The sequence below is a fragment of the Hyperolius riggenbachi genome, chromosome 4 (genome assembly GCF_040937935.1).
Source record: "Hyperolius riggenbachi isolate aHypRig1 chromosome 4, aHypRig1.pri, whole genome shotgun sequence".
NCBI lineage: Eukaryota > Metazoa > Chordata > Amphibia > Anura > Hyperoliidae > Hyperolius > Hyperolius riggenbachi.
In genome coordinates this window covers 15,353,784-15,379,693 of record NC_090649.1, presented here as the reverse complement: position 1 = coordinate 15,379,693, position 25,910 = coordinate 15,353,784, and the positions used below count along the sequence as shown (strand labels likewise).

Below are 25,910 nucleotides of genomic sequence, written 5' to 3'. Positions count from 1 at the left end.
GGAAAGCTGTCCCACCACATGCCTTTATGCAGACTCATCCCCGTTTTGTATGAGACCAACTACTCTTGTGTCATCTGCAAACTTCAGAACCTTAACAGATGGATCTGTGGAGATGCAGTCATTGGTGTACAGTGAGTAGAGCAGTGGGGAAAGCACACAGCCCTGGGGTGCACCAGTACTGACGGTCAGAGAGCTTGATGTGAGTTTACCAAGTCTAACACGCTGTCTCCTATCGGTTAGGAAATCGGTTATCCATTTGCAGAGGGATTCAGGTATGTGTAGCTGGGAGAGCTTGCTGTGTAGCAGAGATGGCATTAAATGCAGAGCTGTAATCTATAAATAAAATCCTGGTGTAGGTTTTTGGGGTGTCTAGATGCTGTAGTACATAATGCATACACATGTTCACGGCATAGTCTGCGGATCTGTTAGGCCTGTAGGCAAATTGCAAAGAGTCCAGCAGGGGATCTGTGATGGATTTCAGATAAGTCATTATCAGTTTTTCAAATGCTTTCATGACCAGTGATGTCAGGGCAACAGGCCTGTAATCATTTAAGCATGTAGGTTTTGTTTTATTTGGAATTGGTACAATAGTTGAGCTTTTAAAAAATGCCGGAACAATTGAGAGTTCTAGAGATGCTTTGAATATGTCTGTGAATACAGGAGCTAATTGATCGGCACAGATCCAAACAAGTCCGCTTTCTGCACCAGCCTGGTCTGAGCAGTGGTACCGCCACTACACCCGCGCGCACAGCCGCCCACTCCTCCTCTACGGACGCCAAAGCTCTTGCACTCCGCTGCCACTTCCGGGTACTTCCGGGCGGTACCTGGAAGTGGCAGCGGAGTGCGAGAGCTTTGGCGTCCGTAGAGGAGGAGTGGGCGGCTGTGCGCGCGGCAGCCGTGACCAGCCTCCAGCAGACCAGTGGGAGAGCCCTCCGGTGGCCAACACAAACGGGGGAGAGCCCGTCTAACAAACTCATGCTGTTTTTAAAGTCAACAAAGTGTAAGTGCAATATTTTTTTAGCAAATAAATTTTACATACAGTATTACACTATGTCCAGCCTCTTTTTGGAGGTATCCATCTAAGTATATTGAAGAGGAATATAACCAAGGGAGAAAGTGGTGATCTTAATCTAAGTAAAGATACAGATTGATCGTGTTGGTCGGGGGTGACCAGGGAATAACCCCAAGGCACATCCAGACCATAGTAGTGGTCTCTACAGAGGGTGAGTCGTGTCCTATTGGGTGTAGTGGCGGTAACACGGCTCAGACCAGGCTGGTGCAGAAAGTGGACTTGTTTGGAAGAAAAGGACTGTGTTGCGCTAGGAATTATCGTGTTAATTAGCAGATATTGTGTTTGTACAGGTGCTATACAGAAGCATTGCACCCAAATTTAACAGGCCGCACTGATAAATCTCTAACGCCGGTACATTTACATTGGTAGCCTAGCCACACCCAGATTTCCTCATGCTGTTATTGAGGAGTGGGCCTGCTCTCATGCAGCCAATTCACTTCCTCCCTGCTCTAAAAGATAAGCAACAGCATAATATCTCTTAAAGAAAAACATTTCTTCTTTCACAGAAGCAGACATAGGGTTAACATGCTGTGTTTACAAATTAGCTGTTCTGCCGAGGCTGACAGCTGAGAGATCAAATTACAGTGGTGGGTAGCCACAGATAAGGGGGATTAGACAGGCTAAACTCTCTAAATACACACAAGGAGCATTTCTCTATGCTTTCCTTCTGTCCTGTGCTGGAGTTCAGGTCCAGTGATCTTTATTAGTGTGTTGGGCCGTCAGTGACGCGTTGTGTTTCTCCTCAGGGTTCGGCATCGCCTGTCACCTCGGCATCCTCGCCGGTCTCCCCACTATTGGAGTCGCCAAGAACCTGCTGCAGGTGGATGGACTGGAGAACAATGAGGCCCACAAGGAGCAGGTGAGGAGGCGGAGCTTCATACACAGGGGTCTTCTCACTGTTATTCTACTTCATTACTTCTTCTGCTGTGTAGCAACCCTGGTTAGCCCCTCCCTCTCCTGTCACCACACCTCCCCTGGGGGAATCCCTGGGGATAACTGCTCTTCACATACCTCCGCAGGTATTCTGGTTATACCAGATGAACTCCCTAATTACCCCCGAGCAATGGTGCAGATATTAACGAATGGTTGTTTTTCCTCCCTTGAGAAGATGCAGAAAACCTCTTTAGGCTGGGCCCATAGTCCTCCTCTTTAGTTCCAGGCCATAGTTTCCTCTTTAGGCCCAGGCCATAGTTCTCTTTAGACCAAGGCCATAGTTCTCTTTAGACCGAGGCCATACTTCTCCTCTTTAGACCGAGGCCATAGTTCTCCTCTTTAGGCTGGGGCCATAGTTCTCCTCTTTAGGCTGGGGCCATAGTTCTCCTCTTTAGGCTGGGGCCATAGTTCTCCTCTTTAGGCTGGGGCCATAGTTCTCCTCTTTAGGCTGGGGCCATAGTTCTCCTCTTTAGGCCCAGGCCATAGTTCTCCTCTTTAGGCCCAGGCCATAGTTCTCCTCTTTAGGCCCAGGCCATAGTTCTCCTCTTTAGGCCCAGGCCATAGTTCTCCTCTTTAGGCCCAGGCCATAGTTCTCCTCTTTAGGCCCAGGCCATAGTTCTCCTCTTTAGGCCCAGGCCATAGTTCTCCTCTTTAGGCCCAGGCCATAGTTTCCTCTTTAGGCCCAGGCCATAGTTTCCTCTTTAGGCCCAGGCCATAGTTTCCTCTTTAGGCCCAGGCCATAGTTTCCTCTTTAGGCCCAGGCCATAGTTTCCTCTTTAGGCCCAGGCCATAGTTTCCTCTTTAGGCCCAGGCCATAGTTTCCTCTTTAGGCCCAGGCCATAGTTTCCTCTTTAGGCCCAGGCCATAGTTTCCTCTTTAGGCCCAGGCCATAGTTTCCTCTTTAGGCCCAGGCCATAGTTTCCTCTTTAGGCCCAGGCCATAGTTTCCTCTTTAGGCCCAGGCCATAGTTTCCTCTTTAGGCCCAGGCCATAGTTTCCTCTTTAGGCCCAGGCCATAGTTCCCCTCTTTAGGCCCAGGCCATAGTTTCCTCTTTAGGCCCAGGCCATAGTTCCCTCTTTAGGCCCAGGCCATAGTTTCCTCTTTAGGCCCAGGCCATAGTTTCCTCTTTAGGCCCAGGCCATAGTTTCCTCTTTAGGCCCAGGCCATAGTTTCCTCTTTAGGCCAAGGCCATAGTTTCCTCTTTAGGCCCAGGCCATAGTTCTCCTTTTTATGCCCAGGCCATAGTTCTCCTCTTTAGGCTGGGGCCATAGTTTCCTCTTTAGTCCCAGGCCATAGTTCTCCTCTATAGGCCGAAGCCATAGTTCTCCTCTTCAGGCCCAGACCATAGTTCTCCTCTATAGACCGGGGCCATAGTTCTCCTCTTTAGACCGGGGCCGTAGTTCTCCTCTTTAGACCGGGGCCGTAGTTCTCCTCTTTAGACTGAGGCCATAGTTCTCCTCTTCGGTCCGAGCTCATAGTTTCTTCTTTAGGCCGATGCCATAGTTCTACTGTTTAGGCCGAGGCCATAGTCGCCTCTTTAAGCCCAGGCCATAGATCTCCTCTTTAGGCCCAGGCCATAGTTCTCCTCCTTAGACCAAGGCCATAGTTCTCTTTAGACCGAGGCCATAGTTCTCTTTAGACCGAGGCCATAGTTCTCCTCTTCAGGCCCAGGCCATAGTTTCCTCTTTAGTCCCAGGACATAGTTCTCCTCTTTAAACTGAGGCCATAGTTCTCCTCTTTAGGCCCAGGCCATAGTCTCCTCTTTAGGCCCAGGCCATAATTTCCTCTTCAGGCCCAGGCCATAGCTTTCCTCATTAGGGCCCTAACACACTGAAAATCATGATCACAATTGTGGTGCACTGCAATTCCGATTTCTGTGTAGTTTAGAGAGCTACCTTCGGGTGCAATCGGTTGGCATAATTGCGTTTCCTGACGTGAAAAAAAAAAATCTGCTGGAAGTTTTTTAGAAATGAGAGATCGCATAGCAAATCACATAGCACTGTGTATTTTATGTACTCCCATTTATTTAACCCAATCGCAAGCGCAGGCATTTTGCAGCAAGCACTACATTTGGGATTGGGCCAGTAATGGATCGCCTGCTTTGCGCACGGCACTGTGATTACTATGTTAAAGAGAATCTGTATTGTTAAAATCGCACAAAAGTAAACATACCAGTGCGTTAGGGGACATCTCCTATTACCCTCTGTCACAATTTCGCCGCTCCTCGCCGCATTAAAAGTGGTTAAAAACAGTTTTTAAAAGTTTGTTTATAAACAAACAAAATGGCCACCAAAACAGGAAGTAGGTTGATGTACAGTATGTCCACACATAGAAAATACATCCATACACAAGCAGGCTGTATACAGCCTTCCTTTTGAAACTCAAGAGATCATTTGTGTGTTTCTTTCCCCCTGCATCTCTCATGCACTGAAGTTTCAGGCTTGTTTCGCTTGCTTGTTTCTTCCTGCAAACCGCTCTGCCCTTGTTTGTAATTCTTCAGTATGTGAAAGCCCAGCCAGCTCAGAGGACGATTTATCCAGCTTGTGAAAGATAAGAGAGAAGAGAGAAGCTGCTCTAATCTAAATAACACACAGGCAGTGTGCATAGAGGGGCCTGGAAGGGGGAGTTCATAGCAGAACCACAACACTGAAGAACTTGGCAGCCTTCCAGACACAGGCCGACAAGTCTGACAGGGGAAAGATACATTGATTTATTACAGAGACTGTTATAGTAGAACGTGCTGCAGTAAGCCAGAACACATTAGAATAGCTTTTGGAACTTGTAGGATGATAAAAAACAGGATGCAATTTTTGTTACGGAGTCTCTTTAACCTCCCTGGCGGTTTATTAAAATCCGCCAGGGGGCAGCAAATACGTTTTTTTTTAAAAAAAAATTTTCTTTTTCATGTAGCGAGACAATGTCTCGCTACATGATAGCCGCTGCCGAGCGGCATCCCCCTAGCCCCTCCGATCGCCTTCGGCGATCAGAGATCAAGAGATCCCGTTCAAAGAACGGGATCTCTTGGAGGGCTTCCCCCGTCGCCATGGCGACGGGGCGGGATAACGTCGCCGACGTCACCGACGTCGTGACGTCAAAGGGGAATCCGATCCACCCCACGGCGCTGCCTGGCACTGATTGGCCAGGCAGCGCACGGGGTCTGGGGGGGGGGGGGCGGCTGCGGCGACGTGTATAGCGGCGGATCGGCGGGTAGCGGCGGCGATCGGAGGTTACACGCAGCTAGCAAAGTGCTAGCTGCGTGTAACAAAAAAAAAATTATGCAAATCGGCCCAGCGGGGCCTGAGCGGTGCCTCCCGGCGGCATAGTCCGAACTCAGTTCGGGCTTACCGCCAGGGAGGTTAAGCACAGTGCTCTTGTGATTTGCAAATCGCATGCGTTTCGAAGGTTGGATCAAAGCGCATGCAGTGTGGAAGGACCCTCCCTACGGACCAGCCATAGGCTTCCCACTATTAGGCAAGCATCTCATTTATTTAACCCAATTTTCATCACAGGTTTGCTTTAAAGGACTCTTGACATCACAGGGTTATGGAGGCTGCCATATTTATTTCCTATTAAACAATGCCAGTTGCCTGGCTGTCCTGCTGATCTTTGGCTGCAGTAGTTTCTGAATCACACACCTGAGACAAGCCTGCAGCTAATCCAGTCACACTTTAGTCGGAGCATCTGATCTGCTGCATGCTTGTTCAGGGGCTGTGGCTTAAAGTATTAGAGGAAGAAGGTCAGCAGGGCTGCCAGGCAACTGGTATTGTTTAATAGGACATAAACATGGCAGCCTCCATATCGCTCTCAGGTCAGGTGTGCTTTAAGGAGATAGGCTGATGGTTGTCACTTTTTCTCTACTCCCAGCCATGCATTCAGTGGCTTCTCAGACAACAATACAAGTGTTGACGGTCTCGTTCCATAGAAGTATTGGTTCTCCACAAACTGCGGTAAACCGATCAAGATGATTAAAGGGGGCCATACATCAGCTGACCAACCAACCAATCGACCATCCAATTCGATTATTATAATCGAATTGGATGAAAATTGGTGCTGCTCAGTGCATGCCCAACCGACAAAGCAACCAATTTCGGGACAGAAATTGGCCGCATGGTCGATTGCGCATGCTGCAAAATGTCGGGCCGAGGTTGGCTGGTCGGGTGCGCGGCAGTACGGCGGCCGAATTGCGAATGAGCGACGAGACGACAAGACCCCCGTCTCTGCCGCTGCAATGTATAAATGTATGTAGTGTAGTGCATTTATACATTACCTGTCCGGTGTCGGCCTCCACGCGGTGTCCGTCCATCTCGCCAGGTTCCGCATACACGCCGGCGACGCTATGTCTGACGTCAGACGCTATGCGCCGCTAGCGTATGCGGCTGTTACCCGGCGAGATGGACGGTCACCGCGTGGAGGCCGACACCGGACAGGTAATGTATAAATGCACTACACTGCATACATTTATACATTGCAGCGGCGAGGCGGACACAGCGGCTCAGTCGATTCCCTGATGATTTCATGCTGTCATCGGACGGGAATCGGCCTGTAGTGTATAGGCAGGTTTCATTAGAGATAAATTTGTCTCTTGGTCGAATCTGCCCATAATCTTCTAATGTATGGGCACCTTAACACTGTCACGCCTGTTCTATCCTGACCAATCCGAACACTGACCCTGTACCATGTATAACACTGCGAACAGGCGACTTGTGTGTCACGCCTCAATCAGAACCTATAGCGGGCGCACCCGTCTTGCATCCAAAATAGTGTTATTTGCAGTCTATATTCTGACTTAACAGGGAGGCACCACAGCACCCAGCATGTCCCCAGACTCCCCATAGAGGCACCACAGCACCCAGCATGTCCCCAGACTCCCCATAGAGGCACCACAGCACCCAGCATGTCCCCAGACTCCCCATAGAGGCACCACAGCACCCAGCATGTCCCCAGACTCCCCATAGAGGCACCACAGCACCCAGAATACCCCCAATTGATGCATCACAGCTCCCAGCATGCCTCCAAAGAGTCTCCATAGCTCTGACTCTGCCTGGGGGACATCCGGGGCACCCCACCACTGATCTTTGGGTATCAACGCCCCTGGGGAGTCTATACTTGTTGTATGACCTGCTGGGGCTGCTGGCCATTGGGATTACCCGGGGGAGGCTCCATAGTCTATAGCAGCCTTTCTCAACCTTTTTACTCCGTATGTACAAATACTTTTTGGATCTCAAGGAACCCCTGCATTTATTTTCAGGTGGCGTGGTCTAATAGCTGTTTGGCTGTTTGTCACTACCCCCTGTGGTGATATATTGGGGTGCGGATGCTGTTAAGGATAATACAGTAATATATTTTCATTTTCCCATTTTTATATCTGCTGTGGTATGTCAAAGGTGTAGATATGCAGGCTAAATTCCTGGACTGTTCATGTATTTGTGTGGGTGGGTCACTAGACCTACATTTGCATCTAAAGAGGTCTTCAGTGAATATGACCAGTCACCTTCAATAGGCAAGGAAGCAGCTCATTAAGCCACTAGCAGTCACTTTTGATCTACTGTCCCAGGTGTGATTGTCTGCGTCTGTCTACAGGATTACAGGCAAACTGCTACCTGTAACCAAAATTCAATCTTTTCATGGATGTGCTAAAATACACTTTAACCAAGGAAATAATGTGGAGGAAGCTTTTTGATGTCTGCAGAGTTCAATGGGTGAGATTGTGTCCTGCCAAACTTCAAGAAGCTAAAACAGGAACCCCTTTGAAGTTTGCATATCACAAGAAGGATTATGACAAGCGTTCGGTGATGTCACAAACGGGGAAACTGCATTAGTTCCTGGGGGCAGGACATTAAATGCCCCAGGGGACACTTCGGACTATTTAAGCTGGCCCAGGACAGCCACCGGTATCTTCTCTCGGAGGTAGCGAATAGCTAGGGAGGATCGCGACTCCTGGTCGAAACGGCGTCCTCCCGTCAAACAACGTTCTAACCTAAGCTGGTAACGTTCTTTTTTCCCCCGTTTATTTTTACGCAAATATCCGTGTGTGTTATCTTTGTAACCTCTTATTTTTGTAACTCTTATCTTGTAACTATTTTTACTTTGTTTTTTGTAATCTTTGTGTATATATTAAGTTCTGCATTGTTCTATGTTTTTCTAGAATATTAAATTATTATTTAATAAGCTTGACTTCTGCCGTACTAAACTAACACTCATAGCCTAGAAGAGACTGAAGTGTAACCGTGTATAAGTTCATGCCTAATTGTACGCTTGAGCAACACTACCGTATGAAATTGTAATTGCATTGTGTGTGGGGGCGTTTGTCATACGTTGGCCTAAGCGCGCAGCTGACCCAACGTACGAACAACGCCAGTGCGAGTAGCGACAGCAGAGTGGCTAACAGTATCGTTCGGAACGACTGTTAGTGGGTCTTTGCTTCACGACAGTGTAAGATTGCAACTGTGTGTGTGGGTGCGTGGCGTTCCCGTATTTGGCCTAAGCGCAAAGCTCACCCAAATACGAAAACGCGGAGTGCGCGCTGAGGACTCGACAGCAGAGTGGAAGTGTCTAGCGAACCGCTAGTGGTGGCAGTGAGAGGTGTTCTGAGGGGTCCCAGCCTTGTTTTAGCTTGACTAAGGCTGCTTCCCCTCTCAATCTGGTCAAACCCGCAGTCGGGAACCGTATACGCAGGCGTGCCGCGGGCCGGTTCCTGACACCCCCTATTACAGTACCCTTCATTATAGTGCCTCCTTATTCTAGTGCTTTTTTTTATTAATGTGCTCATTATTATTCTGAATGTAATGCTTATTTTTACAGTACCCGCTATTATAGTGTCTATCATTCTTCCCATATCCCCCACTATGGCCACATATGCCAAGAAATCCCTGCAGAGTACTCAAGGAACCCTGGTTGTGAAAGCCTGCTCTATAGTTAAGCCCCTGTATATATAGGAACACATGTATTCTTCACAATGAGAGTAAATAGTGACTGTCAGAGTTTCAGGTAGAGAACTGGAAGCCTCAGAGCGGTGACTAATACAGCCTGATATCCACACACACAGCTTACTCCAACCCAAACTGAGGGAAAGTCCACTGACTTGTAGTAACGATCCACGTAGGACTCAACCCTTCAAGGAATGATTTCCAACAAAATATTTACTTGTGCATAGCGGTCATACAGCATACAGATGAGCACAATCTGTATGCTGTATGACCGCTATGCACAAATAAATCTTTTGTTGGAAATCATTCCTTGAAAGGTTGAGTCCTATGTGGATCGTTACTACAGATTGGACTTTGTTTGTGAGGTGTGATGGGCCTCTCACTGCACTGGACTCCCCCGTATGATATAAAGCACCCTCTGTGGCCGGCAGGTACATTTCACATTGCATTGGAAAGTCCACTGACTGCCTGACATCAACACAATGCAGGGTTACCAGCGTTCATCCTGCAAATCACAGTGATAGACAGCCATCTAGTGGCCATTCTACTTATAGCTTTGTATTTTTCTTAAAGTGGATCTGAGTGAAACTTTTACTCATTGCATAATTGTGTTCCTTTCATATCGTTTATAGGCCATTCCTCAAGCCAAATATTTTTTTTTGTTTTGTTTTTATTCTCTAATTCCCTATAAACTAAACACGCCTTGCCCACAGCTTTTCACAGTGCCTTGGCACTGTAGCAAGGGCTTATGGGAGCTCAGTCTGGGCAGGAGGAGGAGGAGGTTACTAGCCATTGATTTCAGAGGCAGAGGGAAGGAGGGAGGAGGAGAGGGGACTGAATTTACACACAGGCAAGCTGATAGCATCTCCAGCCCTCAGCCTTTGACAATGGGACAAACAAAACATGACTGCCCTCATTGTATGAAATAATCATAAACTGTTGAAGCTGTTTGCAGCTAGATTTGCTGTGTAAACTATCTAAACTTTAGATAAGATATATAGACAAGTTACTTGTTCTAGTCAGTTTTGCATCTCGGATCTACTTTAAAAGTGAAAGTTTTTCCACACATTGGGGGATGTAGCTCTGCCCCTGGCTGCATAGACTTGCTGTGTGACTGTAAACACGTACAATATACTGTATCTATGGACAGGTATTACCATGAGGCAGCAGACAGTACAGTTGTCAGGAAGATACAACTGACACTGGGACACATGAGAAGCAGAGGCCCCGGGCTCTGCCAATGCACCGGGCCCCCCACTCCACATGAAACCCCAAAAGGGCAGTGCAGGTGGACCCCACCAGTGCCCCCACCAAACCGGGGGAACCACCCACAGCTTGTCCAGCACTGCGTCATATGGTAGTGCATTATAAATAATAATAATAATAATAAAAAGCTTAAAGGAATCAGGAAAATCATAAAAAAAAGCTTTACTAACCTGGGGCTTTCTCCAGCCCCTAGCAGCCGACTGTCCCACGCCGACTGCTCCACTCTGCGCTGCCGTCCCGGTCTCCGTACTCGGTGCGGACGCCGACCCCGAGGTCGGCCGCACTGCGCACTGCGCGAACCGCCACTGTCAATCAAGCCCACATTGTACGCAGCTTACTGCGCAGGCGCAGTAGTTCTGCCCACCAGATGCACGGAGCCTGGGACGGCGGCAGAGAGCGGAGCTATCGGCGTGGGACAGTCCGCTGCTAGGGGCTGGAGAAAGCCCCAGGTGAGTAAAGCTTTTTTTGATGATTTGCCTGATAATTCCTTTAAATGTGAGGAAACGTCCTTCAGATAGGGTGGATAATTCAGCTTATATTGCACAAACCACAGGGAATGACTGACCAGAATAATGGGGTTATTCCAAAACCTAGAGAGGTATCTAAAGCAATTCTGTGTAATACAGATATCACTGCTGTTCTGACTGCAAATCACATTGATTGAGCACCATCTGGTGGCCATGGTAGTTATAGCCTTGTCTGCTGTTCTTACCGCAAATCAGATTGATTGACCACCATCTGGTGGCCATTGTAGAAAAGCCGTGTGCACTGAAAGTCGTGGTCAGCTCTATACTCCCTCCAACCCCCAACCCACAGGTCATAACAAAAGTCCAGATAAAACACACCACAGCTAAGAGCAAAGAAAACTATGTGGAAAAATGGAGGAGTGAAATAAAACAGTCACAAAAGCTAACCATATACCAGTCTCTACAAAGAGAATATAAAATGGCCCCATACCTGGAAAAGCTGCAAAACTCTCAAGAGAGGAAAATCCTGAGTGTCTACAGATTGAGTGCTCACAACCTCGAAATAGAGTCTGGGAGACACAGACAGATGTACAAACCCAGGGAGGAGAGACTATGCCATTACTGTGAGCAGAAGACCCTTGAGGATGAAAGCCACTTCCTGCTGCACTGCCCCAAATATACTGCAACCAGGGACACTTACTTTAAGAAATTGTCGGAACTATTCCCAGACTTTCTCACACTAGAAGATGAGAGAAAAACATATATCCTACTAGGAGAAGAGGAATCCACAGTGACAATCGCTGCACACTACATCACAGCATGCCACATACTGAGAGGAGGAATCCACAGTGACAATCACTGTACAGTATGTCACAGCAAGCCACAGACTGAGAGGAGGAATCCACAGTGACAATCGCTGCACACTACATCACAGCATGCCACAGACTGAGAGGAGGAACCCACAGTGACAACCGCTGCACACTATGTCACAGCATGCCACAGACTGAGAGGAGGAATCCACAGTGACAACTGCTGCACACTATGTCACAGCATGCCACAGACTGAGAGGAGGAATCCACAGTGACAACTGCTGCACACTATGTCACAGCATGCCACAGACTAAGAAGAGGAATCCACAGTGACAATCGCTGCACACTACATCACAGCATGCCACAGACTGAGAGGAGCATAACGGAACTGTAAACCTAAAAAATGTCCACAGACTGCTTAGCCATTGTCCCCCTACCCCACCCCCTCCCATGTCCCCTATTTCCCCTTGCTTTGGCAATACCTGTAATGAATCTTGGTCATGCCAATAAAGCTATCTTTGATTTGATTTGATTTGATTTGTTATAGCTTTGTCTGCTATTTATTCTGCAATTCACGGTGATAGAGCACCATCTGGTGGCCATTGTAGTTATAGCCTTGTCTGCTGTTCTGACTGCAAATCAGATTGATAGAGCACCATCTGGTGGCCATTGTAGTTATTGCCTTGTCACTTCCCTATTCACTAATATTGTGGCATTAATTCAATTAAACGTCCAGTATGTTTAATCCTTATGCATGCCGATAATTATGGCAGAAAAATGTAAATAACAAAAATCTGTGTATGAAGTGATAGAACGGCTAAATCCTGTTAATCAGCTTTGTGGAAATGGGGATTCTTGTCTTGATGGGCAGCACGGTGGCGCAGTGGTTTGCGCTCTCGCCTTGCAGCGCTGGGCTTGAATACCAGCCAGAGCACCATCTGCACAGAGTTTGTATGTTCTCCTCATGTCTGTGTGGGTTTCCTCCAGGCACTCTGGTGCCCTCCCACAAACATACAGATAAGTTATAATAATTATAATGTTTACATGACGTGGGTCAGCTAAAGGGGCTGACTATGTACCTGGCTAGATCCGGTGAGGAAGTCTCTAGAGGCAGCCATGTTTCTCCTTGATGGACACAGTCCGACATAAGAGCTTGGGAGAAAGACAGTGCATTGGAAAGGGTTAAAGGGGACCTGAACTCAGAACTTGCTTTCTGCTCTGAAAGATAAGCAGCAGCATAATAGAACTTTTAAAGAGAAACATTTATTCGTTACAGATACAAATCCTGCAATAAATCTGCAGTGTGTCCACTTCCTGCTTTCACGGAAGAAGACATATTGTTAATATCCTGTGTATGCCAATTAGCTATCTGTCGGTCAGATGACACAGGGGAGAGATCAAATTACACTTGTGATTAGTCACAGATGAGGGGGGGGGGGGTTGGAGAGGCTAAACTCTCTAAATACATTTTCTCTGTTTTCTTTCTGTGCGGTGCAAGAGTTCAGGTCCACTTTAAACATGTATAGAGTTCAGGAACAGGATAATATTACTTTCTCTGCTGCTGGACTAATATACCGCAGCCTAATATTACTAGAAATTGATTTAGACACTGCTGCAGCCAAATAGACCAGCAGGGCTGCCAGGCAACTGCTATTGTTTAACAGGAAATAACTTTGATTTGCTTACACATCCTTAACTGATGGGAACCCTTAGCTGCAGGGATGTGGAGTGCAATTTTGGGTACCTGGAGTCTGTGTTTTCATGAATTGAGGAGTCAGTCGGGTGATTTTTGTACCATTTCCACAGGCCTGCTTAGATGTCACAGGAGATACTCCCACCCGGTTCCTGAGTGTTTTCTCCTGCCGCAATAGTTCTGTAAGTTCTGTACTGCACAGACACAGTACAATCCACACATGCCAAGCACATGCAGCTCTGTGCTACTAAGCATGCCCAGACTGTACTCACACATGCCCAGTAGCACTAAGCCACTCATGGAGGGAGGAGAAAGCTGAGCACATGCAGCTCTGTACTACTGAGCATGCCCAGACCGTACTCACACATGCCCAGTAGCACTAAGCCACTCATGGAGGGAGGAGAAAGCTGAGCACATGCAGCTCTGTACTACTGAGCATGCCCAGACCGTACTCACACATGCCCAGTAGCACTAAGCCACTCATGGAGGGAGGAGAAAGCTGAGCACATGCAGCTCTGTGCTACTGAGCATGCCCAGACCGTACTTGCACATGCCCAGTAGCACAAAGCCTCTGATGCAGGTAGGAAAGAGCCGAGCACATGCAACTCTGTGCTACTGAGCATGCCCAGACCGTACTTACACATGCCCAGTAGCACTAAGCCGCTCATGGAGGGAGGAGAAAGCTTAGCACATGCAGCTCTGTGCTACTGGGCATGCCCAGACCGTACTCGCACATGCCCAGCATGGAGAGACTCGCTCATACATGAATGGGAGCGCAGCCACAAAAGCATTAGCCCTTGTGGAATATGCTTAGAGGGACCCAGTGCTGGAAGTGCGGGCGAGACGTCCCTCTACTGAGTGCCTAGCTTCATTTTTTTTTCTCCACTTCAGGTTTGCTTTAAAAGGAACCTAAGACGAGAAGCGCCTCAGGTTCTATACTTACCTGGGGCTTCCTTGGCCTAGTCGGCTTCATTGCGCGGCCTGGCCAGCCCTGTCTGGCTACCGCGTCTGGGCTTGTGTAGTACTACTGCGCGGGCGCAGAACACTCCCAGGGACAAGAGCGCAATGGTGGAGTGCGCCTAACTGGGATGCGCATGTGCGACTAGACCAGGCTTTTGGGCTTAATTGCCGGAAACCGGAGCTGCCCAGAAGGTGTGGGAGGAGCGGCCTTAAGGAAGCCCCAGGTAAGAGTGGAACCCGAGGCGCTTCTTGTCTCAGGTACACTTTCCGCTCTCTGCAGGCTTTGTGTCTTTTATGTATTTTTTATTGCCTTGGTCCTGTGGGGAGGAGTCTCAGAAATGTGTGGTGGGTTTTTAGCAGTTCATGAGGAAGCATTGGTGTAGTGTGAACCTGCCTGCAGCCGCTTGTAAATGGGAGATCTGTTCAAGCTCCTCCCATTGGCCAACCATCACAAGACTGGCATCCACTAGTCCTGTCACCAACATTACGTGATCAGACATGGGAGGTCCAGCCAATGAGAGCAGCTGAATGAGGTGTGAGGGGCGGGGCAAGTCTTTTCTCTCCAAGCCCTTTCACATCAAGTCAGTGCGGTGTGGTATTTTTACCACCCCCCACCGCCGTCCAATGAGAGTCTATGGAGATTTACATACTGGGACGTTACGGTGAAACGCGTCGGTAGTGATGTTTTCGCGGCATCCCTGATGTAGATCAAGAACTACGTTAACGTTTACATTGAGTGGCGGGGTTTAGGGTCAAATTTCACAGACGTGGCGCGCTTGCGCGGAAGCTATTTTGAACAATACGCTTCCGCATACCTGCCGCAGGAAGTGACGGAAAGCGCGCGTGCGTTGCATCGCTGATTTCTGGTGTAAAACCAGCCTGAGAGTCTCCATTCATAAGAAGCTGGACAGAGTGAAAGGGGAACTTCAGCCTAAACAAACATACTGTCATCAAGTTACATTAGCTATGTTATTTAGAATAGATAGGTAATATAATCTCTTACCCACCCTGTTTAAAAAAAAAAACAGGCAAATGTTTGTGATTCATGGGGCTGCCATCTTTGTCATGGGGCAGCCATCTTTTTGGGTGAAAGGAGGTGACAAGGAGCAGGAGACACAGTTTCAACTGTCCTGTGTCCTGATAACCCCTCCCAGCTGCACACGCTAGTCAAATTCAAAATGTAAAAAAAAATTGCACCAAAATAGCAGAAAGAGAACATCAGAAATCCCATCATGCTTTGCACAGCATCAGGGGAAAAAAGCCCGGGCAGTTTTCTTCTGTGCAGCTAAAAATGAGGCTTGGATAAGAGAAACAAAGTTTCCATGCTGTGAAACTGTTAAAGAAACACAAAGCCTTTTCCGTGCTGCTGAGTTGATTTTTAGTCTGGATGTTCACTTGAAGTCTCGCAGGACATTTCTATGAAGGATCATATAGGAAGCGGTACAGATGGATGACCTGCAGCATTTACAGCTGGACCTCTGGGCACTGTCAGGAATTAAGTCATTTCTGGTATATTTATCTATCTGATGAGGAAGGGGGACAGCGAGAGGCCAGTATAGTGTAGTATGTACTGGATTAGGTGGAGTAAGAAAGTAGTTGCAAGTTTATCCTCACAAGTCTGGGTTACTGTCCAGGTAACCACTATATAGGCAGGTGGGGAGATTAGAACCTGTCCCCCACTCAGGATTAAGAAGTCGCTCTCTGTAGTTCGGAAGAAAAGGGGCCAATTCCCCTCCACCAGGGATGGACTCAATTGCGTACAATGGTACAGAGGCGCCAGAAGTGTAAAACAATGATAAAAAGTTTGTGACGTTAATCATTTTATACTAGGGTTCTTAGCCAGTGTGGTTTCCTCTGTCTCACAGTTGTTGTACTCCTTTTATAGCCTGATGAAGTGGGAAAAGGCCACGAAACGCGTTGCACTTTATTGGAGTATGGGAATGAATTATTTTTGTTGAAAATATCAACATCTTGTGTCTACATTGGGGAGGTAATTCCACCACCAACCTCCCTCTTTTTTAAAACATTTTATCATTGTTTTACACTTCTGGCACCTCTGTACCATTGTACGCATATTTATCTATCTGTTCTTCTTTGCAGGCAAAAGAGCTTCAGAATGGAGGGGACTTCTTCCATCTTCGGGGCAGCTCAGGGGATGTCCTGGGAGCGGTTAGTATTCGGTGTGGGGGAGGGGGAATGAGGGGGTGGGTCATCTGGCCAGGGAATGGGCATACAAGATAACCACATGTGACTTTCTCTCTCTTCTTCCTCTCAGGCCTTAAAAAGCTGCACGAAAAGCTCCAAGCCCATCTACGTCTCCGTCGGCCACAGAATCGGCCTGGAGACGGCCGTGCGGCTGGTCCACGCCTGCTGCCGCTATCGCGTTCCTGAGCCCACCAGACAGGTACCACGTGAGGGCCACAGAAGGCGGGAATAGCTCCACTAATAGACAGTATTCTTCTTCTGATATCTATATACAGATCAGCACATGGTATGTCGGTGCCCTTTCCTGATTGGAGAGCTGACATCCTGTGTAGCCAATCACGTGAGCTGCTAAACCGCCTCAGGGTAAAGCCGGGAAGTAGTAAAGGTCAGGAAGCAAAGTTCATCCAATCCCATCTGAACACCACCGACGCTCTCCAGTGACACCGCTGCTCAGAATAATTCCTGGCTAGGCAGCTCCATGTAGCGGCGTCAGTCTGTGCGCTCAGCCGGATGTCACCTCCGAGTAGCAGAGGACTTCTAGCCAAGGTCAGCCCTCCCTCTTCAGAAAGCGGGGCTTCTGCTCTAATGGAGGGATAAGGATAGCCAGGTCACTCTAGCCAGCGCTGCTGTGCACCGGACCTGTCGTGAGGGTCGGGGGAGGTCACTTACTTTCACTCCGCGTTTCATGCGACTCTGATACTTCCTAGTTCTAAAGCTAAAGGAGGAAGTCTCGGATTTATGTGAAAACCACCATAAAATGAATCCTTCGACCATGTCTGCAGGTCCGGTGCTCAATTGTGCTGGGATGAATTCAGAACTTACCTGGAGGCAGCCCTACACGCTCCCTCTAGTGGTGGGTATGCTCTGCAACATCCATCTAGGCTTTGCTGGTGCTGGCTGTACGTGGCAGCCAGGGGGAGGTGAAGTCTGTTTCTAATTTGTATCTGATGCAGTGAGCTGGCCTTGGGGTGGCGCCATATGTCTGCAGTCGTGTGATCTCCGTTTCTGACTACTTTTATGGGGAGTTTTTTGCAAACTAGCTGGGATGTGTATACAGTGTATATATACATACAGTGGGTTGCAAAAGTATTCGGCCCCCTTGAAGTTTTCCACATTTTGTCACATTACTGCCACAAACATGAATCAATTTTATTGGAATTCCACACGAAAGACCAATACAAAGTGGTGCACACGTGAGAAGGGGAACGGAAATCGTACATGATTCCAAACATTTTTTACAAATCAATAACTGCAAAGTGGGGTGTGCGTAATTATTCAGCCCTCCTGAGTCAATACTTTGTAGAGCCACCTTTTGCTGCAATTACAGCTGCCAGTCTTTTAGGGTATGTCTCTACCAGCTTTGCACATCTAGAGACTAAAATCCTTGCCCATTCTTCTTTGCAAAACAGCTCCAGCTCAGTCAGATTAGATGGACAGCATTTGTGAACAGCAGTTTTCAGATCTTGCCACAGATTCTCGATTGGATTTAGATCTGGACTTTGACTGGGCCATTCTAACACATAGATATGTTTTGTTTTAAACCATTCCATTGTTGCCCTGGCTTTATGTTTAGGGTCATTGTCCTGCTGGCAGGTGAACCTCCGCCCCAGTCTCAAGTATTTTGCAGTCTCCAAGAGGTTTTCTTCCAAGATTGCCCTGTATTTGTCTCCATCCATCTTCCCATCAACTCTGACCAGCTTCCCTGTCCCTGCTGAAGAGATGCACCCCCCGAGCATGATGCTGCCACCACCATATTTGACAGTGGGGATGGTGTGTTCAGAGTGATATGCAGTGTTAGTTTTCCGCCACACATAGCGTTTTGCATTTTGGCCAAAAGTTCAATTTTGGTCTCATCTGACCAGAGCACCTTCTTCTACATGTTTGCTGTGTCCCCCACATGGCTTGTGGCAAACTGCAAACAGGACTTCTTATGCTCTCTGTTAACAATGCCTTTCTTCTTGCCACTCTTCCATAAAGGCCAACTTTGTACAGTGCATGACTAATAGTTGTCCTATGGACAGAGTCTCCCACCTGAGCTGTGGATCTCTGCAGCTCGTCCAGAGTCACCATGGGCCTCTTGACGGCATTTCTGATCAGCGCTCTCCTTGTTCAGCCTGTGAGTTTAGGTGGATGGCCTTGTCTTGGTAGGTTTACAGTTGTGGCATACTCCTTCCATTTCTGATTGATCGCTTGAACAGTGCTCCGTGGGATGTTCAAGGCTTTGGAAATCTTTTTGTAGCCTAAGCCTGCTTTAAATTTCTCAATAACTTGATCCCTGACCTGTCTTGTGTGTTCTTTGGACTTCACGATGTTGTTGCTCCCAATATTCTCTTAGACAACCTCTGAGGCCCTCACAGAGCAGCTGTATTTGTACTGACATTAGATTACACACAGGTGCACTCTATTTGGTCATTAGCACTCATCAGGCAATGTCTATAGGCAACTGACTGCACTCAGATCAAAGGGGGCCGAATAATTATGCACACACCACTTTGCAGTTATTTATTTGTAAAAAATGTTTGGAATGATGTATGATTTTTGTTCCACTTCTCACATGTACACCACTTTGTATTGGTCTTTCACGTGGAATTCCAATAAAATTGATTCATGTTTGTGGCAGTAATGTGACAAAATGTGGAAAACTTCAAGGGGGCCGAATACTTTTGCAACCCACTGTATATAACATTTAATTTTCACATGGAAGTGTTTGGAACTGGTTAGACAGTGGGAAGTGAAGTCTGGAATGTTTTGGGCACTGGAGGAAATGACTAGGTATTGATAACTGGAGAGGGAGACACTGAGAACTGGAGTCAAAGGTGTTTTTTATACATGAGGAGGTGGGGCCTGGTAGATGGAGAAGGAGGGGCTTTGGCTCTGTGTGTTGGGGGTGGAAGTGTTACAGGCACTGGAGGAAGAGATTTGGTACTGGAGTAAGGGGTGTGGTCTGTGGAGGGTGGAGAAAATTGGCCCATGGGGGCTGGAGGGATGACTGGGGAGTGATTGGCTGAGAACTGGCCTGGCAGTTTGGGTATGGCCTTGCCGGGTCCGGCTATTGGCACTGGGGTTTGCCTATTATATAACAGAGCTCTGGATATCGGCAATAACAAGATGAACAGCTGGCAGGGTTCAGTTTCTGTATCACTGAGTACTGGATACTGCCTTAGGGTTATATAGGGTTACAAGCTTGTGTTAGTGTGTGGGTGGTTAGTGATGGGGGATGGGTTAGGGGCAGAATAGAGTTAATAGTTGGGGGGGGGGGGGATGGGGGGGAGTGCTAAGGTGGTCATATGTGATTCAATTTATTAGGTTGTTTTTTTTTAACCAGAGAAATTTGATCAATTTTTTCACTTGATCAAATGATCAGGGAAATTGTACCAATATACAGAATCATACACTTATAATCAATTTCTCCAAAAATATCTAACAAACAATCAACTACTTTCAGTTTTTATGTTTTTTTTTTTTTTTTCTTTTTTTAATCTGATTAGATTTTAATTGAAAGAAAACAAAACAAAAAAACAAAAATCAATAGTTATTTTTTTCAAGAGGAAAAAAAAAAAAAAGTTCCTTTTTGATTTCTAATACAATTGATAACTTTTAGCAGGATTAGACCCCATGAAAATCGATCAAATTGTATAGTGTAGGCATCCAGGAAGGGGGTTACTTTGTGAGGGACGGTTAATGTTGGGAGCTTAGGAAGAGGGTTGTTTTGGGACTGTAAGTGAATGGAGGACGAGGGGTGGTTTTTTTTTTTTTTGGGGGGGGAGGGGTGTTAGTGTTGGGGGTTTAGTGCGAAGTAAGCTGATAGTAGTATATTGTTAACATACAGTGGGATGCAAAAGTTTGGGCAAGCTTGTAAATAAATAGTCATGATTTTCCTGTACAATTCGTTGGGTGTTACGATAAAAAGTACCAGTTCAATATAAATATATATATATATATATATATATATATATATATATATATATATATATATATATATATATATATATATATATATATATACTGTATTTTTCGGACTATAAGACGCACTTTTTCTCCCCCAAAAGTGGGGGGGGGGAAAAGTCAGTGCGTCTTATAGTCCGAATACTAAATTTTGGGACCTGCGCCTCCTTCCCGTCCTAATGTCTGCGTGTCCCCGTGTATTAAATATATTCACGCAGCTGCAGCTTCATGTCTTAAATACATCTTGTCTGCAATGCCCCCAGGTACTACCGTCTACAGCAACTGGAAGTCCGCACAACATACCGTACATGCTGCTATCCTCAGGCTGTCCCCGCTTTTATCTCCGAGCACATTCAAGTCCGTGACGTCCCCGGAATTACCGATGTGTTCTTAATCAGGAAGTGTCCCGCTCAGCGTTGTGGATAAATGGACCAATCAGACGGGGGACGCTGGCCCCAACCGCCAATCACGCCGCACACTGCTCCTAGCACTTCTGTTACTAGGACGAGATGGGCTAGAGGGCGGGACAGCCTCACCGTCATTGGGACCAATCACTGTAGAGTGCACAGTGATTGGTCCCAATGACGGTGAGGCTGTCCCGCCCTCTAGCCCATCTCGTCCTAGTAACGGAAGTGCTAGGAGCAGTGTGCGACGTGATTGGCGGTTGGGGCCAGCGTCCTCCGTCTGATTGGTCCATTTATCCACAACGCTGAGCGGGACACTTCCTGATTAAGAACACATCGGTAATTCCGGGGACGTCACGGACTTGAATGTGCGTGGAGATAAAAGCGGGGACAGAGCGGAGGTAAAAGCGGGGACAGCCTGAGGCTAGCAGCATGTACGGTATGTTGTGCGGACTTCCAGTTGCTGTACACGGTAGTACCTGGGGGCATTGCAGACAAGATGTATTTAAGACATGAAGCTGCAGCTGCGTGAATATATTTAATACAGGGGGACACGCAGACCTTAGGACAGGCTGGAGACGGAGAACAACAGACACAGGGGGACATGCAGACACTGGAACACGGAGGACAGGGATAGCAGACACTGGGCTAACAGGTTTAGAAGACACTGGATATGGAGGAAACAGGACATTGGAGACAGAGGAAGGGGGACAGATGACATGGGGTCAGAGGAAGGGGGAAAGAGGATACAGGAAGACACCAGAGGGCACAGGGAGACACTGGACACAAGGGGGACACAAAGGCAGCAGAGGGACAGAGGAGAACACAGGGAAACAAGGAAGGCACAAGGGAGACATAATAATTGTGGGGGAAAAGTTTATAAGATGCCCCTGCACCATGGACGCACCAGGCTTAGTATATTATTTTTTTCCTTGGTTTTTGTCCTCTAAACCTAGGTGCGTCTTATGGTCCGGAGCGTCTTATAGTCCGAAAAATACGGTATTTTTATATATATATATATATATATATATATATATTATATATATAATATATATATTATATATATATAATCTCGCACACAGTGATATTTGGGAAGTGAAATGACATTTATTGGATTTACAGAAAGTGCGCAATAATTGTCTAAATAAAATTAGGCAGGTGCATAAATTTGGGCACTGTTGTCATTTTATTGATTCCAAAACCTTTAGAACTAATTATTGGAACTCAAATTGGCTTGGTAAGCTCAGTGACCCCTGACCTACATACACAGGTGAATCCAAGTATGAGAAACAGTATTTGAGGGGGTCAATTATAAGTTTCCCTCCTCTTTTAATTTTCTCTGAAGAGTAGCAACATGGGGGTCTCAAAACAACTCTCAAATGACCTGAAGATAGATTGTTCACCATCATGGTTTAGGGGAAGGATACAGAAAGCTGTCTCAGATATTTCAGCTGCCTGTTTCCACAGTTAGGAACATTTTGAGAAAATGGAAGACCACAGGCTCAGTTGAAGTTAAGGCTCGAAGTGGCAGACCAAGAAAAATCTCGGATAGACAGAAGCGAAGAATGGTGAGAAAAGTCAAAGTCAACCGACAGACCAGCACCAAAGACCTACAACATCATCTTGCTGCAGATGGAGTCACTGTGCATCGTTCAACCATACGGTGCACTTTACACAAGGGGATGCTGTATGCGAGAGTGATGCAGAGGAAGCCTTTTCTCCGCTCACAGCTCAAACAGAGCCGCTTAAGGTAAAGCACATTTGGACCAGCCAGCTTAGTTTTGGAATAAGGTGTTGTTTACTGATGAAACTAAAATTGAGTTATTTGGGCATACCAAGGGGCATTATGCATGGAGGAAAAAGAACACAGCATTCCAAGAAAAACACCTGCTACCTACAGTAAAATATGGTGGTGGTTTCCATCTTGCTGTGCGGCCAGTGCAGGGACTGGGACCTTGTCAAAGTTGAGAGATGCATGGATTCCACTCAGTATCAGCAGATTCTGGAGACCAATGCCCAGGAATCAGTGATAAAGCTGAAGCTGCGCCGGGGCTGGATCTTTCAACAAGACAACGACCCTAAACACTGCTCAGAATCCACTAAGGCATTCATGCAGTGGAACAAGTACAGTGTTCTGGAATGGCCATCTCAGCCCCCAGACCTGAATATAATTGAAAATCTGTGGTGTGAGTTAAAGAGAGCTGTCCATTCTCGGAAGCCATCAAACCTGAATGAACTAGAGATGTTTTGTAAAGAGGAATGGTCCAAAATACCTTCAGCCAGAATCCAGACTCTCATTGGAACCTACATGAAGTGTTTAGAGGCTGTAATTTCTGCAAAAGGAGGATCTACTAAATATCGATTTCATTTCTTTTTTGTGGTGCCCAAATTTATGCACCTGCCTAATTTTGTTTAAACAATTATTGCACACTTTCTGTAACTCCCAAAAACTTAATTTCACGTCTCAAATATTACTGTGTGTGTCTCCTATATGATATATTTAACTGACATTTTTTATTGTAACAGCCAACTATTTAAACCGGAAAATCACAACGATTAACAAGGTTTCCCAAACTTTCGCATCCCACTGTATATCGTTAACCTCTCTGGTGGTAAGCCCGACCTAGGGTCAGGCTAGCCGCCGCAGGGGATCACATGGCCCTGGGAGGATTTTTTTAAAATAAAAATTGCGGTATATTCTTCAGCTAACACTTCGCTAGCTAATTATGTCCCCCAAGTGCCTCCAGTCCCCACCGATCGCCCCCGATCACCGCTGTAATTTGTACCCCCCAGGGATCCCGCGATGGCGCAGCCTTCACCTCCAGGCTTCGCTATGGGGAGGATCGGGACTGCGCATGACGTCATGTCCGATCATCGTCATAGCGACGGGTGAAGCTGGATCGTGAAGCTGCAGCTCTCGCGGGATGGCGGAGGGGTAAATATTGCCGGCGGCGATCGGGGGGTTTAGTTGGGTGCCGGGAGGCTTGGGAGACATAATTAGCTAGCGAAGTGCTAGCTTAGGCACATAGCACAAATTTTATTTTAAAAAATCCTCCCGCTGACGCAGCCTCTAAAACTGCGAACCGCCAGGGAGGTTAATTTACCGATATTCTACCCATCACCCATACATGACATGCAGCTGTTCTATATGTACATCTAACCCCCCTTATTGTGGGATTATTCTGCCCTCAGGCTGACATCCGCTCCCGGGAGTTCTGCCTTAAGGTGGTGAACAGCAGTACGAAGGAACCCGCAGACCCTCCGGACGCCTCAGAGTGACGGAACTCCTCATCCTGAAGATCGTTCTGTGCTTTTATCGATTTTATTTTTACATTTCTTATATTTATATTTGCATTTATTTACGTTTGTAAATGTTCATTCTCTCAGGCTTGTGACATCCCGGAGTTTATATTTCAGTGTTTGGGGGAGGTTTATTCTATTTCTCAGGGACTTTCGCATCTCTGCACTCCTCAGTTCCCAGCCCTGCACACATGCTGCTCCCCTAACCAAAGACCCTGCCCCCTCTCGCTGCCAGATTCCTTAATCTCTCAGGGTCTCCGGTGATCTCTGCTCTTCTGATCTCCCAGCTCTGTCTACCTTCTGTGCCCTCCACCATGGGCTGCCCCTCCCCCGCTGCAATGTACAGATCATTTATATTATGGAGGATGCAGAAGGCAGGGCAGCGATGCTTCCATGTTGGCGATGAGCTGGAGAGGGCCAGTTATTCCTACATAGGTTCTCTGCCAGGAGAATTTGTAGTGAAACTTGATGGATTTGATCACATGATTGTTTTTTACTCCTTTTATTGGGTAATCGGGAAGTAAAAAATACTCTCCCAACATGCAAATTTCCACTGACTGAGGAAGGGAAAGAAAAGCCAATGGAAGCCGGCCGCTGCCAATCATCCAGCTGATTCCACAAGGTACCTGAAGTGATCACAAAAATGTAATATTAAGCCTGGCCCAGGGCCGGATTTACCATAAGGCAGTGTAGGCACGTGCCTACAGGCGCCTGATGATGGAGGGGCGGCTCACTCCTCTCCCCTAGCAGCTCCCTCCTTCCTAATGCTGAGTCCCGAGCAGAGTGTAAATGAGCGTTTATTCACCTGGCTCTCTGCATTCCACTGACCAGATCTCTTTACAGTTAGGGGCAGCTCTAGCTACTTAATACTGAGGGTACTGTGGCGTCAGCACACTTGTGGTGCAGTTCGGCAGGGGTTTGTGGGTTCCTGGAGGGCGGAGTCTAGGATGCCAGTGCGTCTGTGCCTATAGGCTCCTGAGATGTAAATCCAGTCCTGGCCTGGCCTGTGTTTTTGCTATAGCAGTGTCAGTCCCCTGCTCCCCTTCCCGTAATGATCCAACTAGGGATCAGTCACATGCATGCACCCGCTGCCACCAACAAGCGTAACTGAACTGAGCATGTGTGACTTCACAAAGCGAGCATGCCCAATAAAGGAAGTGATGTGTAAGCTTTCCCTCATACTGGGCATGTGCGGTTAATACATTTGCTATCCCTGGCAATAGCAGCTTTGTGCAGGGATGTCTGCACCATAGTTGTGGGGATTCCCTGGCACTTCCCACATCAGGAAGTGAGAGGAACCTCCTCCCTCAGGAGACCTCTGACAGCTGCCACCGGAACAGGAGTCCCTCACCGGAGATTCGGCCCTCATTGCTGTTTCGTTGACAATGATCTGTCTTGCCCTTTGTGTTGGTAACAACTGGCTTGGGCACAGGAAGTGAGGTGGAGCTGTCTCAGTGGGGACATGGACCACAATAGAACCCTCACTGGTGGTCTTCACTTTTGGATGGAGTTAAACTTTGAAGAAAAAGTTAGTGAAGTTCTTTCTATGTTTTAAAATAATTTAAAAATGAATGTTTTATATATTTTCTAATAAAAAAAAACACTATAAAATGTCTCATCTGATTATTAGCGCCGTCTTGGCGTGCTCCATCACCACGTGACTCATTCAGCCCCTCCGGTGTAGGTGGCAGGAGCAGGCCTAAGGAGTTGATGAGCAATTTTTGGTTACCTGGAGTCTGCGGTTCCATAAACTGAGGAGTCAGACTTGGATGATTTTTGAACTCACTCCATAGCTCTGTCAGGGCTGTGGAGTCGAGGAGTCAGATTCAGAGTAATTTTGCGTACCTGGAGTCGGTGGTTTCATAAACTGAGAAATCGAAGTTGGTGTTGGATGATTTTTGTAGCAACTCCACAGCCCGGGGCAGGAGGT

The 25,910-nt window shown here is 47.2% G+C and overlaps 1 protein-coding gene across 3 annotated transcripts in view; it reads left to right on the top strand.

The window, feature by feature from the left end:
* ENDOV (endonuclease V) overlaps positions 1-25,591 on the top strand; it is a 52,163-nt gene extending 26,572 nt beyond the window's left edge. For 2 of the 3 annotated variants that reach the window (XM_068278944.1, XM_068278945.1), the window contains 4 exons: positions 1,819-1,931; positions 16,227-16,295; positions 16,402-16,530; positions 23,873-25,591. In XM_068278944.1, the coding sequence (XP_068135045.1) occupies positions 1,819-1,931; positions 16,227-16,295; positions 16,402-16,530; positions 23,873-23,959 (398 nt within the window). In that variant the 3' untranslated portion in view covers positions 23,960-25,591. The remainder of the gene's footprint in view (positions 1-1,818; positions 1,932-16,226; positions 16,296-16,401; positions 16,531-23,872) is intronic. The other variant, XM_068278946.1, reaches the window with a different exon arrangement.
* The last annotated feature ends 319 nt before the right edge of the window (positions 25,592-25,910 follow it).